The sequence below is a fragment of the Columba livia genome, chromosome Z (assembly GCF_036013475.1).
Source record: "Columba livia isolate bColLiv1 breed racing homer chromosome Z, bColLiv1.pat.W.v2, whole genome shotgun sequence".
In the NCBI taxonomy this organism is placed as follows: Eukaryota; Metazoa; Chordata; class Aves; order Columbiformes; family Columbidae; genus Columba; species Columba livia.
The window spans coordinates 10182865-10206492 of NC_088642.1; the positions used below are offsets into that span (position 1 = coordinate 10182865).

General features: G+C 46.8%; 1 protein-coding gene across 1 annotated transcript in view; it reads right to left on the reverse strand.

Annotated features, from left to right (window-relative positions):
* Positions 1-1382: 1382 nt before the first annotated feature.
* The window catches only part of VCP (valosin containing protein), a 29947-nt gene continuing 7701 nt past the window's right edge, over positions 1383-23628 (reverse strand). Inside the window, exons 4-17 of the mRNA XM_065047109.1 lie at positions 15257-15399; positions 14154-14284; positions 12294-12425; positions 11781-11883; positions 9859-9992; positions 9482-9617; positions 7590-7702; positions 6762-6926; positions 6529-6651; positions 5239-5451; positions 3740-4048; positions 2701-2856; positions 2236-2390; positions 1383-1837 (exon numbers count right to left, since the gene is read on the reverse strand). Of these exons, the coding sequence (XP_064903181.1) occupies positions 1732-1837; positions 2236-2390; positions 2701-2856; positions 3740-4048; positions 5239-5451; positions 6529-6651; positions 6762-6926; positions 7590-7702; positions 9482-9617; positions 9859-9992; positions 11781-11883; positions 12294-12425; positions 14154-14284; positions 15257-15399 (2119 nt within the window). The 3' untranslated portion in view covers positions 1383-1731. The remainder of the gene's footprint in view (positions 1838-2235; positions 2391-2700; positions 2857-3739; positions 4049-5238; positions 5452-6528; positions 6652-6761; positions 6927-7589; positions 7703-9481; positions 9618-9858; positions 9993-11780; positions 11884-12293; positions 12426-14153; positions 14285-15256; positions 15400-23628) is intronic.

Consider the following 23628-nt stretch of genomic DNA (forward strand, 5'->3'; position numbering starts at 1 on the left):
CCGAGACGGAGCTGCTTCTCTTGGGCTTGCACTGGTGAAGCTGCGGGACAGGAAAGCGAAACCCACAACCCTGCAGAGCTGCAGGGTGAAGTGCAGGCAGGGAAGGAGCTCTGGATTAAGAGTTTCCAGGTACCTGTTAACACATAAAACAGCTGGTGTGGGGCAGAAGCAGCACCAGCCCTCCCCTCCTCAACACCACTGCAACAAGAGAAGGCGATGGCTGATGTAGCTGCAGGAGCCAGCAGCAGCATCTTCTCTAGCAGAGGTAGCATGAGGACAGGGTGGTGCTGGCAGAGCTCGGAAAGTAGGACAGAGCACCTGAGCTGCCCACCATCCCCAGGGACCTTCGTGACCTCCTACCCCTGCAGGGGTTGTGCTATTTAAACACCGCACTCCCAATTCCAGCGCATTCCTTCCCATTGCTACGCACAAGCCCCCTCTCACGGACAGTTCCGTCCTTCTGCCATTTTGAGACTCCCCTTCACATCCAGCGGGTTTGATGGAGCCCCCTGGGATCTGCCAGGCTTTGGGCAGGAAATCCCACCACCCCGCACAACTCCTGCAGGGGAAGGTTGCCCTCTCCTTGGTGGCTCAGGCCCAAAGGCCTGGGGCACCCTTCTGCCACATAATCTGCATTTAACCCTCAGCAAAACCCCTCAGTTCCTGCAGCCCCCTAAAACCGGAGAGCACACGGCCACTCTGTGTCCTGCAGCCACCACCGCAGAGGCTCCCCTGGGCTCAGGGCCGGGCTGTACCCGGGCTCCTGCCCAAGCAGTGGCACCAGGCTCAGGGCTTCTCTCACACAGAACAAAGTACAGCAGGAGCAAGTTTTTCAGTTCAGAGGAGGGAAAATAAACCTAAAGCAAGGCAGGGAGCTGCAAGTGGAATGGAAGGATAAGAACCGTGATCAGAGCCCGGGGATAGGGCAACAACACCGGGCTGGCTGGTACCAGAGCACCAAGACTGTCATCAGAAACCCAAGGGGACACACGAGGTGATGTGCTGATGCTCTTCTCTTCCCTAACCACAGCAGTATCACGCTGCACAGCCCCACAGCCCTGTCCCACCTGCCTTCAGGCAGCGCTTGCAGGACAGGAGGGCTGAATAAGCCCGAGGAGATCTGATGGCTCACGGCCAGCACTGCAGCAGCAACATCAGATCCCCGCTGCCAGGCTCTGCCGGCAGGTGCTTCCTGACAGGCCAGGGCAGGGGACAGACGCCACCAAACCAATTTATTCCACTAACGCGAAGCTAAGAGGTGTCAAGAATGAAGAGCAGCCCCGCAGGCAGCAGGGAAGAACACACCCAGACAGGCTCCACCAGAGCCAGGAGCGCTCAGACACGGGTTTACAGCCCACAGAAAGGAACTGGCGGGGTCTGGCTAGAGTTTTGTGGGATTTTTATTTTTTTTATTATTTTTGTGTTTTTGTTTTTTTTTTTTTATACAGGCTAGCGTTGTACCCTTTGCTAAAGCTGCTGATTCTGCCACATAAACTAGAACAGAAATTTCTCAGAAATTAAGTCGGTTCCCCTCCTTGTTAACTCACTGTCTGCCTCCCAACTGAACAACGGTCTGGATCTGTGTTTGCAGAAAACATCCCCTGTACAAAGTCTGACGTGCAGCTACACTGTTCTGACTGAGGAATGAAGAAGCCGAGAGTCCACTGAACATCGGATTTTTCCCTGTACAACGTGGCCTGATTTGGAGTTTGGTCCACCGAGGACAGCGAGTTAACCGTAGAGATCGTCGTCGTTGTCTTCACTGTACACGTTGCCCCCGCTGCCGCCTCCTGTGCCTTGGCTGGGGCCGGCGCCTCCCTGGCCACCCGATGGGAACCTGTGCGCAGCAGTGCAGAAGGGGAGAGAAGAGAAGCTGTTCAAAAGCCTCCTCACAGCTCAGCACCATCCCCTCCCTCCACACAACACCCCAGTGCCAAGCAGAAGTGGGATGAAGCCTTAGGGCAGGTAAAAGGCTCACACGGCTGTCAGCTGTCACTTGTGTTAAAGGAAAAAGGGCTGACGGACCTTCAGGAGCACTACTGGAGTGGCTACAACCAGCCTGCAGCATGGTCTACACCCGCCACGTTATGCACTGCCTGCTGTACACACTGGGGAGAACACAACAGTGCACTGGGAAAGGGGTTTGTCAGCCAGAATCCAGCAGAAAGCGGCCTCCGTACTCTGCTCTAGGACTAAGAGAGCCACGCTGCCCTCCTCCTGTTCCCCCACGGTTACCTGAAGCTGCCAAAGCCACGGCTCTGCTGTAGAGTCTGTGCAAACATCTCATATTTCCTGATGTCGTTGTCACTGACAGAGCGGCGAGCAAAGCGCATGGCCTCCTCAAAGTGATCCCTGCGTATCTCAGGAACCGGGTCATCCTCCTCCACTTCCTGCAGCAGGACAGAGGGCCCGGGTGAGCTGCATGCCCGAGCTCTGCACCCACAGCCCAAATCCAGGTCAGGGTGCTCCAACATCTGCCAAAGCAGCGGCTGGAGAGGGACACTGTGGCAGACCGTGAGCATGAGGCACCCCAGGAGGGCCTCAGCCTCCACGAGATGAGAACAAAGCGCTCCAGCTCCAAGCCAAGAGCCCACTCGTCCCCATCTGAGGGCTGCAGAGGGGAACACATCACACCGCATCCACGGGCAGAGGTGGGCTGCTCACCCCGTGAGTGAGGAAAGCTCAGAGTGCCCCACTCACCATGGCAGAAGGGTTGGTCTGCCTCTCACGTTCTCGCCTGATCTCGCTCTCAATGGACTCACGGATGGCCAGTTTGCAGGCACGCTGGCAAATCTCTGTCAGGTCAGCCCCCGAAAAGCCATTGGTCATCTTAGCTAGGAAATCCAGGTCAACATCCTGGTGAAAAACAAAGAGAGGCCTCTACTTAATACCTTACAACCTCAAGTGAAAAAGAGGAGTCTTCAGGTCCCATGGTACCAAGGTGCTGCCTTAACTTTGTCCAATTTTGTAAAGATCAGCTGCTAAGGCTCTTGTTTCTGGGAAACATTACCCACACACAGGGTCCACACTCCCCACACACCCACCAAGAATCCACAAAGCAGCAGTAAATGCCTCTGCACTTGTGGATTTATGATATGGTTTGCTCAGGTCTCAGCATCAGGAGTCAAACAAAACACAGCCAGACTGGAAATGGAGATGGGGCACAGGCACAACACAAAAAGCGAACTCTTCCTTCCCCTCCACTGAGGGAGTAGTACTGCAACCTCCTTCGACGTTTTCCTTCCCAACAGAACCTAAAACGGTAAGCTTGGCACAAAAATGCTTGAGCTCTCACTCGACACGTACTTTTTTCTAACTATCAGTTGCTTTACTGCCTGCTCCCCAGGCAAGGGACACAGCTCCTGTCTATAACAGAGTTCAGCAACAATTAACTGCAATGGTTTCTCTTCAATTTCCATTACCCACCCCCATATTCTACAGTTACTTTTCTTTCAGAGTACAAGAACCTCTTCCATCTTGCCATAACAGGCTTTCCTGTTCCCACACGTGGGCAGAACTCCACTACATGACAAAGACCTGCTGTGCTTACACATCAACACGCAGCTTCAGAGCTTAAGCCTCCCCCTACATCTTTATTTCCATCCTTCAGGGACTGAAGGTCTCCCAGCTCTGTACCACGTGCAGCAGTCACCAACCCTCTGCTCTGTCCCCAGCTTGTGAGGAACACACGCATCACACAGCAAACCCAAATCAGATGCAGTGAGGGCACAGATCCTACCTTGGCAACCGGTGATTTCCTCAGGTTGGCCTTAAGAATAGCAACCCGGGACTTCTCGTCAGGTAGGGGGATATAGATGAGCTGATCCAGGCGGCCAGGGCGCAAGATGGCTGGGTCGATGATGTCCGGCCTGTTGGTGGCACCGATGATGAAGACATTCTTCTTTGTGGACATGCCATCCATCTCTGTCAGGATCTGGTTGATGACACGGTCTGCAGCACCACCACCATCACCAATATTCCCACCTCGAGCCTTTGCAATGGAGTCCAGCTCATCAAAGAAGAGCACGCAAGGGGCTGCTTGGCGGGCCTATGAAAAGGAAATGGGAAAAATAAGTCCATGTTAACACCACCTAGTGAGGAGCACGCTGGTCTTACACTAAGCCTGCCCTACCATTAAAGCAGCTCAGAGCAGAAGCAGAGAACTGCCGCTGCAAAAAGAGCTCAGAGCAGCTGCTCCAGAACAGTCTCCTGACACACAAACCCTCAATTAAACTCTCATGAAAAAACAAGATCAATTTCCCCAAAGCTGGAGCATCCAATGCTTAGATGGAAAGCTGGCGCCAATCTGCCTGGACTAGAAAGTTCCCCTGCAAGACCTGGGGGTGTCAATTGGTTATTCAGACACTCAGGTATCAGTAGGCAAGATACATCTAATGCAAATGGGAAATCCAGTCATTATCTTCAGCTGGGTATTTATAAATGGGTATTTATACAGAAATGGAGCCAGATCTTTCTTCGAGGTGTGCTGTGAATGGATGAAAAACTACACGCACAAACGCCTGCAAAAAAAACCCAGTCAGAAATAAAGAAAAAAACCCTCTTCCCAACGAGAGAGCTCAAACACCAGCACACAGGCCCAGGGAGGTCAGGCACTCTCCACCTTAGCACATGTTCAGAACACGACACACCGAGCAACCTCATCAAGTTTCCAAGTTATCTGCCTGGTCTGGACAAACAGCTGGAATACATGGCCTCCAAGGTTTCCTCCCAACCGAAAGTTTTCTCTCTCACTCTCCTTCCAACTTTGTTCTACCAGCACTTTCCATGACTACAAGAGCAAGAATTCGCAGGATAATCCACGCGGATACGTTCTGGGACAGGGGGTGACAGGGCAACTGAGCATCAGGAGCTCCTTCCTAGGCCACGTGTACTGCAGAACAAGAATCCACAGGATATTTTGAAAATCTGTAGATGGTGTGGCTAACGAGGTGCCAAGGGAAGTTTTTAGGGATGTGGAGGATATTAATGCCATCCTAAAGCTCGCCTTATTGCTAAAGCACTGGGGCATTTATGATCCTCTAACAACAGATGCAAACTGCAGCCAGAGAAAACAGTTTATTTCCCAAACATCAGGAAAGCAGCTCCTGCTCTCAGTGCAAGTGGGGAAAACACTGAAGACAAAAACCAAGAATCAGGCTGGTAAGACAGACGAGCGGAGACAAAGTTCTGGAGGTACCTCAGCAGCAACATAGCACACAGAGTAGAAGAAATACTCACCTTGTCAAAGATCTCACGCACGTTGGCTTCAGACTCGCCAAACCACATGGTGAGCAGTTCCGGCCCCTTGATGGAAATGAAGTTTGCCTGGCATTCGTTGGCAATGGCTTTGGCCAGCAGCGTCTTTCCACAACCAGGTGGCCCATAGAACAGAACCCCTTTTGATGGGGTCATACCAAATTTGAGGAACTTGTCTGGGTGCTCCACAGGATACTGAAGGAGAACAAAACAAACAAAAACTTCTTGTGGTGAGCCAGAACAGGCCTGTACCTTAGAATCACAGAATGGTTTGGGTTGGAAAGGTCTTTCAGAGACCATCTAGTCCAACACCTCTGCCATGGGCAGGGACATCTTTCTATAGGTCAGTTTTGTTTCTCCTGCTACCAGAAACACTGAGATTTCTGGTGGGTTAAACACAAGATCCTGTCTGCTTGGTGCCACTGTTTTTTCAAAGGATACTGGTTTGCAAAGCACCATGACTAAATTGGAAAGCCGCCTTCAACAACCTATTTACCTCTAAGAACTAAGTACCAGTTCAAGTAGTTTTCCAGCACACTTAAATCCAACTTCATTCTGCCCCGCAGAAGCAAAAGGGAACAGCTCATTATCTAACCTATTCGCTCTGCTCCCCAGAGACAGGCGAGGTGTCTGCTGTGAGCATTTATCTTCAGCAACGAGGCCAGAGATAGGTGATGATTTTAAAATCAGAAAACTAGACTGAAAATTAGATTATTTTATTCACCATCAGGATGTTCCTGTGGTGCCAGCTGAAAGCAGGAATTTATCAAACCCAAACCATCCCAGTGCAGCCACCAGGAGTTTCCACAGACTATTCATGAGTTTTTGTCCCAGTCTTTGCTGTCACAGAAGGTTTCACAATTACTTCTCACTTGTCTGTGTGTTAATGCTGATGGAAAGCCCTTTGGAGGCTCTCTGTATGAGAATCATCATCCACTTTCTGGCATATAAATCCACCACATAAGAGGATCCTCAGCAGTGGTCCTGCTGCTGGTCTCCACCTCAGCAGATCTACTGCTGTTGCTGCATGTAGCACAACACCCACCCAAGATGATGCTGCAGACTCAGCCTGACGCTGCTGCGCAACACCTTCCTCTCCAAGTTCACCAAGATGGAACAGCATGGTATTTCCAGACCATTATAAGCAAATACCATGAAACCCTCGGCATTTACGCTGTTCACAGCCCAAATAGGAATCTGAAGAAGTTATTGATTTTATTATTATAATTATTTTTCAAGCTGACTAGGTGAAAATCTGTTGGAAACCCTTACCTGTACGAGCTCCTGGAGTTCTCTCTTTACATCTTCTAGACCACCAATGTCTTCCCAGGTAACTTGTGGCACCTCCACCACAGTCTCCCGAAGAGCAGAAGGGTTGCTCTGGCTCAGAGCCCACTGCCATTAGAAGAAATGGCATTATATGAATTCTAACACATTATGTTCACTTCCTCCAGATAAACAACTAAACATTGCACTCAAAAGAAAGAGGGGTACTCCTGCATTACCCTGAAGTCATCCATGGTCACAGCCAGCGAGTTCATCACTTCAGCATCAATGGTTTCATCTTCTAGGTCTATGAGATCCATCTTCTTTCTGATAGCCTGAAGAGCAGCTTCTGAGCAAAGAGCAGCCAAGTCAGCACCAACATGGCCATGGGTCTCGTTTGCCACCTGAAAGCAGAGCACTGACTATGACTCACAGGGATACAAGCAAGCGCTCTGCAAGGGCAGCGTGTGCTCTGGTCCCTCACTGGGAAGCATAACAAAGCTCTGGAGAACACGAACATCAGTGCTTTGCTGTGGATTCAACACAAGCGCTACCACATACTTAACAGGCAAAGACACCACTGTTCCGCCTCCTACTTGATATCCAAGTTGCAAATGGAATACAGACAGTATGCACAAAAGCAAGCCTGAGGACTGCAGTTCTTCATTCAGGACAGAGATTACACGAACCATCCAGCTTACACGCAGTGCCCAGTTTCACCACACTGCCCACCCAGCTCTGTGTGAGCTGTTTCAGGCTTGCTTTGCTTTTAAAGAGAATGCCACAGCAAACCAACTCAGGAGGGGAGCACCAAGTCACCTCCAGACTGGACTGATGCAGGTCTGTTTCACTTCACCATGCCATTCTTACCTAGTGAGTGAGGATTTTTGGTAGCTGGGAAACTAGCTGGAAGGAAGCCCAAAGATCACACATCCACCCAGTTTCATGCTGTCCTGAATGAGCAACTACATTTATGCAATCAAGCCTTAACAACTCTTCCACTACAAAAGAGAGCAGTGGGAACATCTGTCTGCAGAGACAAGCTTTCCCAATAGCATGCTACTCACCTGTTCCAGATCCACATCATCCGCCAGTTTCATATTTTTTGTGTGGATCTGCAGGATCTCCAGGCGCCCGGTGGCATCTGGGATACCAATATCTACCTCTCTGTCAAAACGACCTGGGAGGTACAAAACAGATATTGAGATGCTGATTTTGTGCACTGGAGGAGCAAAAGTTGCTGCCTTCCTCTGTCTTAACAACATGATGACAAGCCACAAACACAAGTCATTTCAGAAAATGCCAGAGTTCTGGGTTTCTCTGCAGCATTTATCAACACAGCAGCAGAGTCAGACCAGAGCGGGAAAGGCTTTAGTCATTTAGAGAAAGTGACACTACCGTATTAACTACAGATTGCACATCAACAGAGGCGTGCTGGCTTAGTAACTTTTTCTGAGCCTCATTTTTAGGAAAATATGCTTCCCTGAACCCCCATACCATGAAACATTTCTGCTTATTTCTACCTTTGTGTCCTCAGCACAAAAGTCTGCAAATACTGAGAGATTTAATTTTGCAGAACTTTCATAAAAGTATGCAAGTAGTGAAAAACATGAACCGCCCTAATAACTGCAGAGACTGGAAACGGTGATATTACTGCAATATTAACTAAGGTATGTACACCTATCATTTTCCACTAGCCATAGCTGTGCACTCAAATGCCTCACTATACATTTAAGAGGTGGTTTTCCCCTGCACATTTGACTGATTTGCTATTACAGACTTTACCAACTGGTCATACACCAGACACTTATTCATACCACAAAGTTTTGGAAACCTGAATCTCAGAAACTACCGGACTTCTCATCAACAAAAGAATGAGAAATCAGGCAATTCAGAGCCTTCTGCAACATAAGGCATGAACACCCTCTTAAGCATTTACTTCTTTAGTGTGTCCTGAATGCTTTTCCACTTCAAAGTATTTATTTCTACAAGTTCTAACCTAATACTGCACAGAAAACGATACCAAAGAAGCGTAGAAATTAATTTCAAACAGTCAGCCGGAGACAAGTCAATAGTTTACATAACTTAACAGAAGATGTTTTGTATTAATTTCTGCTCAATCCTTCCAAGGCTCTGAAGCAGAGCCTGTAACACAAAGTATGTATGTGCTGGTTTGACTGAAATAAGAGTTAATTTTCTTGATGCAGTTAGAAACTTCTTTGTAGCTAGCATGGTCATTGTTTAGATTTAATTTGAGAACAAGAAAATAACACCCCAGGACAGAATTTCCTTCAAGTAACCTTCCAGTGCTTTTGAACTGGAACAAAAACAACGTAAGAACCAACTGTTAGCTCGGTTGTTGTCTGGGAGACAAGGTCTTTCTAGGCTCTATCTGCAGATGTAGGGCAGCGAGGAAGGTGGGCACAGATGGGGCAGACTCTGACTGACATCCAGACTGATCAATAACAATATTCCATGCCCTGAGTGTCATTTAATGAAAGCCAGGTTTTCCGGCTAGGGAGACCAGTTACAGTCCTGCTCCATTCAGGAGCTCCTTTAGTTCAGCTTTTTGCCAATTCTACCATTTCGCAGTTGGCCTCTGGGCCTTTCTGCCTTTTTGGTCTTTTCTCTCTCTCCCCAGGACTGGCTGCTCAGGACTGGGGTGCTCCCTTCCTGGGACTGGGTTCTTGGCAGTTCATGAGGAACTGCATTGAGTATCTTTTATTTTATATTCTGTTTTCCATTATATTTACATTAGTAGTAGTACTAGTATACTACTATTATTCTGTTACTTTATTAAACGGTTTTCATCTCAATCCACAAGTTTCTCCCTTCTCTTAGGGTTCTCTCCCCTATTTGGGGGCGGAGGGGAGGAGTGGGCAAGCGGCTACTGTGTTTTTGATTGCTAGCTGGGGTTAAACCACGACTGTGCGATACACGAGACTGCAATCATGGTTACCGAATCGCCTGAGTGCTGGGTCAATGCTGTTAGGTCTGTTGGTAGCTGCCATAACAATCACGTGCGCTCTCTGTTTCAGTCCATCCATAAGAGTCAACAGCTGAGACACAATGCGACGTTCCACCTCTCCATGTGTCTACAGAGAGAGAAAGCAGTGTATAGACCAAAAGCACTACAACACAGCGCAGGAGCTAATTCTGCACCAAGGCAAGCAGACATGACAGCCGAGAGCTGTTAAGAAACATCGTGAACTCTGTTTTGTTCTTCTCACAGTCAACTGAAATCCACCGTCAAGATACCCTGTAGTCAAACGCAGAGATTCAGCTAGATGCTAACAAAAAGGATGTACTTCTTTACCTTCTACAGGCTTTCTTTACCTTCTCTCTCTTAGGAGCAATGGCATCCAGTTCATCAATAAAGATGATGGCAGGAGCATTCTTCTCTGCTTCTTCAAAGGCTTTCCTCAGGTTGCTCTCAGACTCACCAGCAAGCTTGCTCATGATCTCAGGACCTGAAAAAGAGCGGCACTGTGGCACCCAGAAGAGGGGCAGCCAGCCTCAAGGCACGCAGCTGAATTTTTTTAGCACAACGTTCACATGGGAAAATATGTATTTCAAGCCAAAGCAAACACTATCAACTGAGTTCACTAAATTTGCAGCTGAATAGGCAAGAACAGCACGCAGAGTTACTTTCTATCATTAGTCTGCGTTTTCAGTTTACTCTAACAGAATGCAGCACTAGTGCACGAGCTACCTTTAGCTGCTTCTTTCCTTACCCTATTTCACACTTGGTGGAGCTTCTCTGTAATGTGCCACCACACACTGTTAATGCCAGTCCTGGCTTGCAAGGGAAGCAACCAAATTATATGGTGATGAATTGTCAGGGTAGGGAAGGAAAAAGCTCTAAGATACTGAAGCTGTCTTTAGCTTACACATTTACCTCTGTAAGATTCTAAAATCAGCTTGGGAAAAAAAAAAAGGCCAAAGCCCATCTCCCCTCACACAACAAACAGAAAAATTACAATGACTAAGCACATTAATCCCAGAAGGAAGGACAGCATTCCTCTGAGATCTCCAGCAACTGCTGAACATTACTGCAGGCTTAGGTTTACTCTGTTTCTACAGATTTTTCCATCATGCTGATGGGAATGGTAATGAAGAGAAAGTATGCTTGTGTAAGAGCCAAGAAAAAGAAACCTAAGCTTCAAGAGTGCAAAGCTGTGAGGTGACTGAAGTGTGCGCCGGCTGCTGAGCCACTGGCATGGGCAGGTACTAACAGTGTCTAATTACAGGTAACTCACCACTTCATACCAGTTCTGACTACAACACTGCCTGCAGCTCCAGGCTTGGGATGAGCAGACAGAGAACGCATCACTAACTCTGACAGTGTTGTTTTTTATTATGCAACAGAAGTACAAGCGTCTAAAGAAAAGGCTGGCTCATTAGCATTCAGTGACAGCTTTCACACACTTTTGGAAGAATATGACAAGGGCGACATATGGTTAAAACCAGCCCATTTGCATCTGGTATCTTGAGATACAAAGCAAGTCACTTCCCTACTGCTGGTCACCGCTCTGCTGTGCTATACACTTCTTTGCTATCACTTCAGGGGCCTATGAGATTGAAATCAGAAATAAAAACCAGCATTCCTTTAGTGAAAATGTTCGGTTATTCCAGCACTGACTGTAAAACGGGACAGAAAAGCAGCGAGGAAAATTCAGAATCTGGTCCTTCCCGGACTTAAAGCAGTAACTAACTCAGCTGCTACAGGTAAGAGTTATCAATAGGATGTTCTGCCACTTGTAGATAAGTCCCAAGGTACTCACTATAGCATCCAGGAAAGTTCCTCCCTATTCATGTTAAAACAAACAAGGCCTTGTGCTTTACTTGAAGGGAAAGACAAATTCACAGCAGACCAGCTTCTATTCTGAATGAAACATAGTGGCAGCAACAGAAGCAAGTGTCCTGCATCCATATACTTAGAATAATCTCAGCACTTCACTCCCATCTCTGCCCTGACCAACACAAATGAACACCCAGACAGACAGACTCCAAGTCCCTGCATTGCAAAGCTGCCTTCCAACCACCCTGCTACAACACAATCAGGCTTAAGGGAAGTGCCACTACAGATTCTTCCACAAAAATGGCCTTCAAGTGTACCCAGAGGCATGTCTGAAAGAGGTAAGGAAGGATGTCAGGAAGACAACGTGGCGCTACAAGCCCTTTTAACACCATCATTACCATAAAATGGATGAACGAGTACGCAGCAAATCTGGGGCCAATGCAGCCATAAAACTCACCATTGATCAGGAAGAAGAAAGCCCCCGTTTCATTGGCCACCGCTCGGGCAATCAGAGTTTTACCAGTGCCAGGAGGACCGTACAGCAGGATCCCACGTGGAGGCTGGAGGACAAAGGCAAGGGACTTAGTTGCTGAGCTGGTATATGAATGCTTAAGTAGCTTCACAGGGAAAATGTAAGCATTTGACAAAGCCAGTCCGAAATTGCCGTGCAAACTCATGCAACAGCTGCTATCCCAGCATTGCTATCAACACCCTTACTACTTTGCATGACACACGAACAGAAACCTTGCCAGTAACTGACAGAGCTGATTCAAAGCATCACTTCAATTTACAAGTTGCCAGTACTTTAATCTGTGTCCAGAACATATGAGGAAATACTTTCCTAACACTAGCACTAAAATTACCCCTCACAAATTACTTATTGACCCCACCAATGCCTCATAAACCTCTGAGGTCAAGAACCATCTGCAAGAGCAAGCCCACTCATCCACCCGGTACACATGGGACTCACCTTCACCCCTATCGCCTTGAACAGCGCAGGGTGTCGGAGGGGAAGTTCCACCATCTCCTTGATTTGAGCCAGCTGCTTGCGGCAGCCACCTATGTCATCATAGCCCACTTCATTCAGTGACTCCTCTTCATCCTATCCAGAAGAAAATATATTAAACATTTAAGTGAAAACAATAGTTCATCAACACCTTCCAGCCTACAGAACCTGGGAATCTGGATTTTTGCTCATAGCCATTTCTTTGCTGTCTTGAGAGTCTCATTTTCAAGTCTTGCTGGTGTCTTCTACAGTTGTTTCTTAGTTCTGTCTTCCCAGACATGCAAATGGAATTGCCTGCACATAATCAGAGCTCACTGAAGCCCATCCTCTTGAATGACAGCCTCTACTGCCAGGTTCCCTACAGACTCTAGTGCAAAACAAGCTCTGTGACCCTCTGATGTGCCTAACAAAGATAACAATAGACAATGAAGTACAGTATATATACTTATTCCTTGAACTGTGAGATCTAACTACTTGAGACCTCTAACTAGCTGTCATACAGGTCTCATATGTAGTGTTTTCTTTTTGGACTGACTCAGATTAACAGAGAATGTTAATACCCAGACATGTGGTAAGATCAACTCTAACCAACTCCTCCAGTGTAGCTCTACAGCATCCGTTCTTCTCATGGCTGTGCAAATCTCTACTGGCCTTACTTATTCATAACACTAGACCACATTAAAAGAACAAAATAACACAACCTGGAATGTCAGATCCAGCCCAGTTCAAGCCCCAAAAACCAGGGAGTACTACCTCAAGCTGGTCGCTCAGGGTCTGGTGCTACCAAGCGTTTAAGGTCTCCGGGTTTGGAGACTCCCGCCCTCTTCTTCCTAGTATTTACTAAGAATTTCCCTTGATCCAGCTTAAGCCACTGTCTCTAGCCCTGTCCCTGGGCACAGCTCTCCTAAATGCCAGGTCATCTTCCCCTTCACATCAGGCAGTTGCCAGTAGGGCCTTTGCCCTCCTTTCTCCAGGATGCACCATTCCACTCTCCCAGCTCCTCCTCAGTCCTTCTGACCTTCAGCTCCTCATCATTGTGGTGGCCTTGGCAGAACTTGCTCTTGTTTGTCTCTGCTGTGTCCTCAAGAGCCCAAAGTGGACTCATCTGGTGACCATAGTCTCACAAGTGTCACACAGATGTGAATTTTTCAGAAAATGGCTAACTACAACACAGCACTCATCTTAATCTGCAGGTAGTAAAAAGGCACTTACTTTATGAGTTATACAACCACCTTAGCTCATTTCTCTGAGATTTCCTACTCTGTAATAATAAGGTGGCCAAAACCTGACAGACAAGCCATTCAGTTTGCCTCAAGCTTGGGATGCCCAAAGCTAGATACCGTAACGGACTAAAGAATTTAATTTATTTTTTAATCAATCAATCAATCAATCAATCAATCAATCAAAGATTTCAATTTTCTCACTGAAAAAAAGAAGTAACTGCTTTATTTTCAGGTGGCATTATATTTAGCAACTTCGTAAGCTCTCCCTGCTATGGATCAAGGGAACTTCGGAATTAAAAGATGCATCTAAATCCAGCATGAGTTATCTGGAAGCAGACGCAAAAACGGCTGCTGCCAAAATACAGTATTTTATCAGCAAACCTACACACTGGTGCTATTTAGCATGAGGAAGAAAGCTGGAAGTATATCTCTGACTACATTCAGCTGCAGCTCATCTCCTGAAAATGGAGCTTCTAAACATCCAGTTCAATATACAGAATGCCAAACAGAACAGCAAACATTGCTGCTCATAAGGACTGTCACAGAAATGGATTTTGGACAGCAGGTGTTCAGGAGAACTGCATGGCAGGATTCTGCTCACCTCTCGTTTGATGGGCTCTCCTTCACAATGGATCACCGTGTCTGGAGCCACTATGCAGTATGGACTTGGATCTGTTTCCACCACTTTGAACTCCACTGCACGCATCCCCCCACGCACCAAGAAGATGTCACCTGTAAAACCCCACACTTCAGCACCATGCTGCAACCACCACTGGCAAAACGTCAACCCTTGTGTGACCAGCAGCCCCAGAAGACAAGGACGTGGGTTACATAGGCACATGTTGCTGGCATTTTTAACAATGCTCTGAGTTTTAAACTCTGGAGCTCCAGATAGCTGCGACTATCCGAGCACTGTTTAGAACCACAGCAGTTAAAGTTCTCAAATTTCATCCAGTAACAAACAGTAAACAAAACTAGCCAACAATAGAAAAGAATACTCTGCCTAAATTCAAAAGACAATTACAAGGAATCACACTTCTGCTCAGTTTCAATTTAACATTTCTAAAACAGGCAAAAAGCCCTAAATTAATAAAAACTCATTTTGAAGTTATTGTAACTATTTGTTAGTAGTTATAAATGCTTGTCTCCAGAAGCAGAATAATACACAATAGTGCACTATGACTCCTGGCTAAACTGGGCTACAGAAGCTGGATAACTTCAAATTGTGTTTATACTGTATTAGAACCTATTTGTTCCAGCAGAAGTGCTACTACAACAACTCTAAAACTGCATTTGGTCTTCTAAGTACTCTCCCAATTAATTAAATTACTTTGAAGAAGTGAATTTAGTTAGGGTGCCAGTTGGTATATCCAACCAATTGATTAATATGTGGGCAACTCCCCAATCCCATTAAGTGGTAGCAACTTAGTTTAATAAGATTTTCTCCTGTGTTCTACCTGAGCCTTTTCTGATCATGTAGCAAAAAGATGCAGAAGAACTACCAAGATACTCTGCCAGTCAGCAGCAACAATCACGCTTTCTCCTGAAGATCTGGACAAAACTAAGTCATTATCAGCAAAATCTCACTCTACAGATGATCATCTAATGGAAAGACCTGTGCTAGCTTCTAGAAATTCTCTTTTCTCAGCCTGAGGACTAGCTCACACTTGCTGCCGTGAGGGCTTCAAGAATAGGCGCTATTACCTTTCCTGATGGGTCTGTATGCTTCCAGGAAGTAGGGCTTGAGATAGACCTCAAACAGATTCCCCGTGATCCCTTCTACCGTGTCATCGATTGGCAGCACGTGGATACGTTTGCCATATTTCACATCTGGGCAAGGCTGGATGCTGCAACAAAAGAAAACTCCAGTTAGCCACATCATGCTGGACTCGCATAGAAAAGGCAGTGACACCCCTTCCCCGGCCAACACAAATGCCAGAAAGGACCCTCCAAAGCCCAGGTGAAACTTCCAACCTGCATAAGAACATGTCAATGCTGATGAAAATCATGTCCAGCAAGAGGCAGTCTTCACAACACACACTTTTCTTCACTCCTCTCAGCCTTATTCAAGCCCACTGGGGAGTTTCATAATTTCTTCCTGCCCCCCTGCTTTCTGCAGCTCCCCTCTCCCTCCCCTGAGCACATTCACCAGTTACTAATGCAGCCTAAAGACCTGTGAAAGTCAGGAGGTAACTTCTGTTTCAACAAGGAGCTACTGCTGAACTGGCTGCAAGGGAAAGAGAGCTGGGGGAAGCTCTTTGTTCCTTCCTCTCTCTAACCTAACACAGAGACCAGAGCCCCTGTTGCTGACAACCCCTGTTCCGATCAAAGGCTCTCACAGCACCAACCAGGGGTCACCAGCTTGCAGCCAGGTGTCTGTCAGTCCCACTTTGTGGAGGCTGACATTCATGTTAAAGTCTGAAGGCCCCTTCCCCTTTTTAAAATAAACACGAGCTATTATTTCGCAGATTTTGCAGTGTGGGACAGCAGCATACTGAAGTGAGAGGTCAGAGTACCAGGCTGTGGCAGAAAACTCAAACTGGCTTGGCCAGGTAAGAAAAGCCTTTGTGGAGCTGCAGCTGAGCATGTAACTTTCCTTACATCACTTACCTCAAGCCTCTCAATATATAGATTATTTATCACATGCTTTGCAGAAAGGACATAGCAGAAACATAAAGGAAGACACACTGCCCCAGAAGGAAAAGAGCTGACAGACCACAAGCAGGAAACAATGAGAGGATAAATGTGGATTTTGGCAGAAACCAGGCCACAGTAACACAATAAGCAGCTAAAGATCAGCAAGAAGAACTCTGAGGGCAAAGGGTATGAAAATACTCTGACCCTTGCAACAAAGCTAGGAATTGGTAACACAAGTGGAAGACTGAGAACCACCACACAGAGAGTACTGGCAGAGAGGGGGAGAGCACAGGCTGAACTGTCACACTAGAAACTATTCCAATAGTAACCTCACATCAGGTTCAAGGAACAATTCACCTTTCTTTTAAATCCACAGACTGGCTCAAAGCACTGTTCTTCTATTTGAAACACAGGGGTGTTTAAAACTTGTTTAAACTTTGTTTAAAACTACTTTTCAAGTAGTAGAGGGGTGGGTGAAACAGTCTCACTCCTCTCTTCTACAAAGTTTGTATGAAACACATTTTGCATTTAAAGATTATTCCACATATCTAGTGTCAGAAACCTGGTTCCAATTTTCCCAGAACATGCAGGATATTCCAAATCAGGAAGATGCTCAGGAGAGGAGCTGTTAGTTTTCCCATATTTAAGCCTGCAAATTACCATTTTTATCTTGAAGAAATGTTCACATGCTTCCTGTCCCCCCATCACAGAATGGAACCTGTCTCCAATAAGCTGTGATAAATACTTCAGTACTTTCCTACTACTTTCTGCAAGAGTTGCACAACAAAATCCCTGCAACGCTTTTTAATCATTCCTAATTTAAAAATTATTTTTATAACAAAAACTGCAATATAGACATCCTTTAGGGTTTTTTAATCTTGTTGTCTGATTGCTTCAGGTTTTTGTCACTCATTTCTATCAAGTTTTAACTTCTGTTTGCCACAGGGCAGCGCAGATACTACAAGAGCAATTACAACGTTGCTTAATGCATTAAAAATAAAGACATTAAAAATATGTGTGTTCACCTGACAATGTAAATTTGGGCAAGGACTGTGACAACAGTGGGATAAATGAACCACTTAATTTAATGATGGGACCTGGGCTCAGGAAGGTCCTAAAGAGGCTTCAAGATCTTTAGCACAAATTTTTAGCATTAATCTAAATACGGATACAGCCAGAAACACATGCAAAAATAAACTGAGATCCCTGATCTTGAAAACATTTATGTGAGGCCCTCTGGAAGGAGTAAGAATATGTCCTGGTTTTGTTAAAAACAAGTTTCTCTTTTAGTGAATTTGCCTCTTCTCTCTGTCCTTCTTTCCCTCCTGGTCGCCTGTGGGAAGAGAGGGAGAGGGAGGGGCAAAAAAGGGGAAGTGGGGGGGGAGAGGGGGTTAACAATACATCTGCCAGGGTTTTATTGTCACCCCGCAATCTTAACCCTCGACAGATAATTGGCACCCAACGTGGGGCTCGAGAAAGGGGTAAATTTGAAGATTTTTGGCTTTTCTACCGCTCTGACGTACCTTTCAGTTTTCTCGGCATGGTGCCAACTCATAGAGTTGTGATACTCGCGTGTCCGTTTGCTTTGGATATTATTTAGTTGTATTAAGGCAAAGTGAATTACACTGATTTAAAGATGTTATGGCATAAGTTGTATCAGTTATCTTCTACATTGTGCTCACTGATTCCATATCTGTGTTGGGCTTTCTTTTTAAATCGAAGTATTCATTATATAACAACAAGGAACTGGACAATGATCATGATGATGCTGTGTGGTTTGTCACTGGTTTATTTCATTATACTGCAGCTGCTAATGAATTTCTACTTGCTTCTGCTTTACCTTGAAAAGCCTCCAGGAGCGATTAAAGAGCAGTACGGCTCTGTGTTTGCTAACTGGTCGAGGGAATCTTTAGAAAGGCTGACTAACAATACTTTCATTTTTTTCACTAGGACAGTTCGCAAATGTTTTAGAGAACTTTGAATATCCTTGTAGTTTTGATAGAACTGTGATGGTGTTATCTGGTTTGCTGAATGTGTGTCAGTTTGTGCTTCTGTTAAGAGAAATGGCGTTCAACAGGATTTTTGCGTCTCTTTGTTGTCCTGAGATTTGCGGTGCGTCTTCGGAAGCTTTAGCAAAAAGCACTCCGAGCCGCTCGAGAAAGAGCAAAACAGCAAAGGCTGCCGCTGCAGCCACTGCCCCCCCAACGGCGGCTTCGCAGGCTGAAGCCACAGCTCCTCCGCAGAGTTCCTCTGCCAAGGTCGCTGCAGATAACATTACTTCTCCAGCCTCAAAGGCTAACAAGGCAGCCCCCCCTTCTTCACACACTGGGCACTGCTGCTGTAACCACAGTAATCACTGTGACAGTCATTCCGACTCTGGAAATGAATCAAATGATGGTGAACCCATATCAGCATCAGTTGCCGGTTGTAAGAAAGTCACTAGAAAGACTACCCGTGCAGCAGATGATGGCACAGGGCCAACATCAACCCAAGGGGCACCATCAGGACAGGGAGGAGACGAAGTGACCACCACTTGGTCCTTTTCTCCAGGTGAGCTGAGAGATCTGTGAAAAGACTTTAGTCGTCGTGAAGGCGAGAATGTTTTAACCTGGCTGCTCCAATGCTGGGACAATGGGGCAGAAACAATTGAATTGGAAGGTGGTGAAGCCAGGCAGCTGGGATCTCTGTCAAGAGATTCCACCATTGATAGGGCAATTTCAAGAGAGTCTAATGCCACTACTCTCTGGACCCGACTCCTGGCAGCTATGAAAGTAAGACTTCCCTACAAGGAAGACTGTATATCCAAGTTAGGGAAATGGAATACTATGGAGAGAGGTATTCAGTTCCTGAGAGAATTAGCTGTGCGAGAGATCATCCAGGTCAATAGAGGAGTTTGCTTTAGTTGATGAGGACTGGGTTAGGGAGCAATTAAATAGTCTGGACATCCATAAATCCATGGGTCCAGACGGGATGCATCCGTGGGTGCTGAGGGAGCTGGCTGAAGTCATTGCTGGACCGCTCTCCATCATCTTTGCCAAGTCTTGGGAAACAGGAGAGGTGCCCGAGGACTGGAGGAAAGCAAATGTCACTCCAGTCTTCAAAAAGGGCAAGAAGGAGGACCCGGGTAATTATAGACCACTATAATATATAGACTCACCTCTGTCCCTGGGAAAGTGATGGAACAGCTTATCCTTGGTGCCATCTCAAGGCATATCAAGGGTTATTAGGGGCAGTCAGCATGGCTTTACCAAGGGTAAGTCATGCTTGACCAACCTCATAGCCTTTTATGAGAATGTAACAAGGTGGACGGATGATGGCAGAGCGGTGGATGTGGTCTACCTTGACTTCAGTAAAGCCTTTGACACAGTCTCCCACAGCATCCTCACAGCTAAGTTGAGGAGGTGTGGTCTAGACAATAGAGTAGTGAGGTGGGTTGCAAACTGGCTTAAGGAGAGAAGCCAGAGAGTGGTAGTCAATGGTGCGGAGTCTAGTTGGAGGCCAGTATCTAGTGGAGTGCCTCAGGGGTCAGTACTGGGGCCAATATTTTTCAACATATTCATTAACGATTTGGATGAGGGAACTGAGTGTACTACCAGCAAGTTTGCTGATGACACTAAGCTGGGAGGTGTGGCTGACACACCAGAAGGCTGTGCTGCCATCCAGCGGGACCTGGACGGGCTGGAGAGTTGGGCGGGGAATAACCTAATGAAATTTAACAAGGGAAAGTGTAGAGTCCTGCCTCTGGGCAGGAACAACCCCAGGTTCCAGTATAGGTTGGGAAATCACATATTAGAGAGCAGTGTAGGGGAAAGGGACCTGGGGGTCCTGGTGGACAACAGGATGACCATGAGCCAGCACTGTGCCCTTGTGGCCAGGAAGGCCAATGGTACCTGGGGTGTATTAGAAGGGGGGTGGTTAGTAGATCCAGAGAGGTCCTCCTTCCCCTTTAACCCGCCCTGGTGAGACCCCATCTGGAATATTGTGTGCAGTTCTGGGCCCCTCAGTTCCAGAAGGACAGGGAACTGCTGGAGAGGGTCCAGCGTAGGGCAACGAAGATGATGAAGGGAGTGGAGCACCTCCCTTATGAAGAAAGGCTGAGGGAGCTGGGGCTCTTTAGTTTGGAGGAGACTAAGGGGGGACCTCATTAATGTTTATAAATATATAAAGGGTGAGTGCCATGAGGATGGAGCCAGGCTCTTCTCGGTGGCAAACAATGATAGGACAAGGGGTAATGGGATCGAGCTAGAACACAAGAGGTTCCGCTTAAATTTGAGAAGAAACTTCTTCTCAGTGAGGATGACAGACACTGGAACAGGCTGCCCAGGGGGGTTGTGGAGTCTCCTCTGGAGACATTCAAAACCCGCCTGGACATGTTCCTGTGCAACCTCACTTAGGCGTTCCTGCTCCGGCAGGGGGATTGGACTAGATGATCTTTTGAGGTCCCTTCCAATCCCAAACATACTGTGATACTGTGATATTTTGGACCAGACAACCAAGAGGGGACAGACCCAGATAGAATCAATTGTACACGACCTCTGTGGCGCAGATTTGTACAAAGTGCACCCCCTGCATATGCTAAGTCATTGGCAGGAATGGTCTGGTCAGCTAGAGGTCTACAAGAGATTAATGAAGTGATTGAGCAGCTCCGGAACTTTGAGGACAGCCTTGCTGGTTCTCTACGGGCTTGTGTCTTTGCTGTAGAGAAACTGTGTGAAAAATCTGATGACCGGTTTGAAAAGCTGTTGCAAGAAATCAAAGAACTCAGAGAAGACACATACCATTCACGACCTGCACAAACCTATGTTTCAGCTATTAGGAAAAGGCGTTTCCAATCTCGAGAGAGAGGACAGAGGCAGCCCACAAAAAGAGGTTCACTGTGGTTCTTCCTACACAAGCAGGGAGAAAACATGAATAAGTGGCATGGAAGGCCTACCTCAGAACTTCAAGAACGAGTACGTGAGATAAAAGGAAAAACTCCTAGGAAGGTGGCTGCTCCAGTTTACAAAAGGAGCAGAAGAGATTCTGATGCTCTTGAAGGAACCTCTAATTCACACCCAAAGACTGTGCAAACCAGAAATTAGAGGTGCCCTGCCTCCAACCAGGTGGAGGAAAGGGATAAACAGAGTTTACTGGACCGTACAAATACGATGGTCTGGTACAACACACCCCTAGGAGTACAAAGCTTTAGTGGACACTGGTGCTCAGTGCACGATAATTCCTTCTAGTTATAAAGGAACGCAATCCATCAATATTGTTGGAGTGACTGGGGGATCCCAGGAACTGACTGTTGTAGAGGCTGAAATGAGCCTAACTGGAAAAAACTGGCAAAAGCATCCCATTGTGACTGGTCCAGATGCTCCGTGCATCCTTGGCATAGACTACCTCAGGAGAGGGTATTTTAAGGACCCAAAAAGGTATAGGTGGGCATTTGGTACAGCAGCTGTGGACACTGAGAAAACTGAACAGCTGTCTGATGTGCCTGGTCTTTCAGATGACCCTTCTGTTGTAGGACTGCTGATGGCTGACGATCAGCAGGTGTCAATTGCTACCACGACAGCGCATCGCTGGCAATATCGCACCAACTGAGACTCTTTGATTCCTATACAGAAGTTGATCCGTCAATTGGAAAGCCAGGGTGTGATGAGTAAGACTCGCTCACCTTTTAACAGCCCAATCTGGCCAGTGCGTAAGTCTAGTGATGAGTGGAGATTAACTGTAGGCTATCGTGGCCTGAATGAAGTTACACCACCACTGAGTGCTGCTGTGCCTGACATGCTAGAACTGCAATTTGAACTGGAGTCAAAGGCAGCTAAGTGGTATGCTACAACTGACATTGCTAATGTGCTTTTCTCTATTCCTGTAGCAGCAGAGTGCAGACCGCAGTTTGCTTTCACCTGGAGGGGCATCCAGTACACGTGGAATCGCTTGCCCCAGGGGTGGAAACATAGTCCTACCATCTGCCAAGAACTGATCCAGACCACGCTGGAGCAAGGTAAAGCTCCAGAACACTTGCAGTATATTGATGACGTCATCGTATGGGGCGACACAGCGAAAGAAGTCTTCGAGAAAGGTGAGAGAATAATTCAGATTCTTTTGGATGCTGGTTTTGCCATAAAACAAAGCAAGGTCAAGGGACCTGCATGAGAGATCCAGTTTTTAGGAATAAAATGACAAGATGGTCATCGTCAGATCCCAATGGATGTGATCAACAAAGTTGCAGCAATGTCTCCACCTACTAATAAAAAGGAGACACAGACTTTCTTGGGCGTTGTAGGTTTTTGGAGAATGCATGTTCCTGACTACAGCCAGATTGTGAGCCCTCTCTATCGAGTGACTCGTAAAAAGAACCAGTTTGAGTGGGGCCCTGAACAACGACAAGCCTTTGAACAAATTAAGCATGAGATAACTCATGCAGTGGCCCTTGGACCAGTTCGGACTGGACTAGATATTAAAAATGTGCTCTACACTGCAGCCGGAGATAATGGACTTACCTGGAGCCTCTGGCAGAAAGCACCAGGAGAAACCCGAGGTCGACCCTTAGGTTTTTGGAGTCGAGGATACAAAGGATCTGAGGCCAACTATACTCCAACTGAAAAAGAGATACTAGCAGCATACGAAGGAGTTCCAGCTGCTTCAGAAGTGATCGGTACTGAAGCACAGCTCCTCCTGGCACCTCGACTGCCGGTGCTGAGCTGGATGTTCAAAGGGACGGTTCCCTCTACACATCATGCAACCGAAGTTACGTGGAGTAAATGGATTGCACTGATCACACAACGAGCTCGAACTGGAAATCCCAATCGCCCAGGGATCTTAGAAGTGATTACAGACTGGCCAGAAAGCAAAGACTTTGGGATGTCTCCAGATGAGGAAGTAAAATGTGCTGAAGAAGCACCACCGTATAATACTCTTTCAGAGACTGATAAGCAGTATGCACTGTTCACAGATGGATCCTGTCGTCTTGTAGGAAAACACTGAAGGTGGAAAGCTGCTGTGTGGAGTCCCACACGACAAGTTACAGAAGCCACTGAAGGACAAGGTGAATCTAGTCAATTTGCAGAAGTGAAAGCCATCCAGCTGGCTTTGGACATTGCTGAACGAGAGAAGTGGCCAACACTTTATCTCTATACTGACTCATGGATGGTAGCAAATGCCTTGTGGGGGTGGCTACAGCAAAGGAAGAAAAGCAACTGGCAGCGCAGAGGTAAACCCATTTGGGCTGCCACACTGTGGCAAGACATTGCTGCTCGGCTAGAGAGCCTGCCTGTGAAAGTTCGGCATGGAGATGCTCATGTGCCTAAAAGTCGAGCCACTGAGGAACATCTAAACAACCAACAAGCAGATCAAGCTGCTAAGATTAAAGTAGCTGAGGTGGACTTGGACTGGCAACATAAAGGTGAACTTTTTACCTAGCTCGGTGGGCCCATGATGCTTCAGGGCAT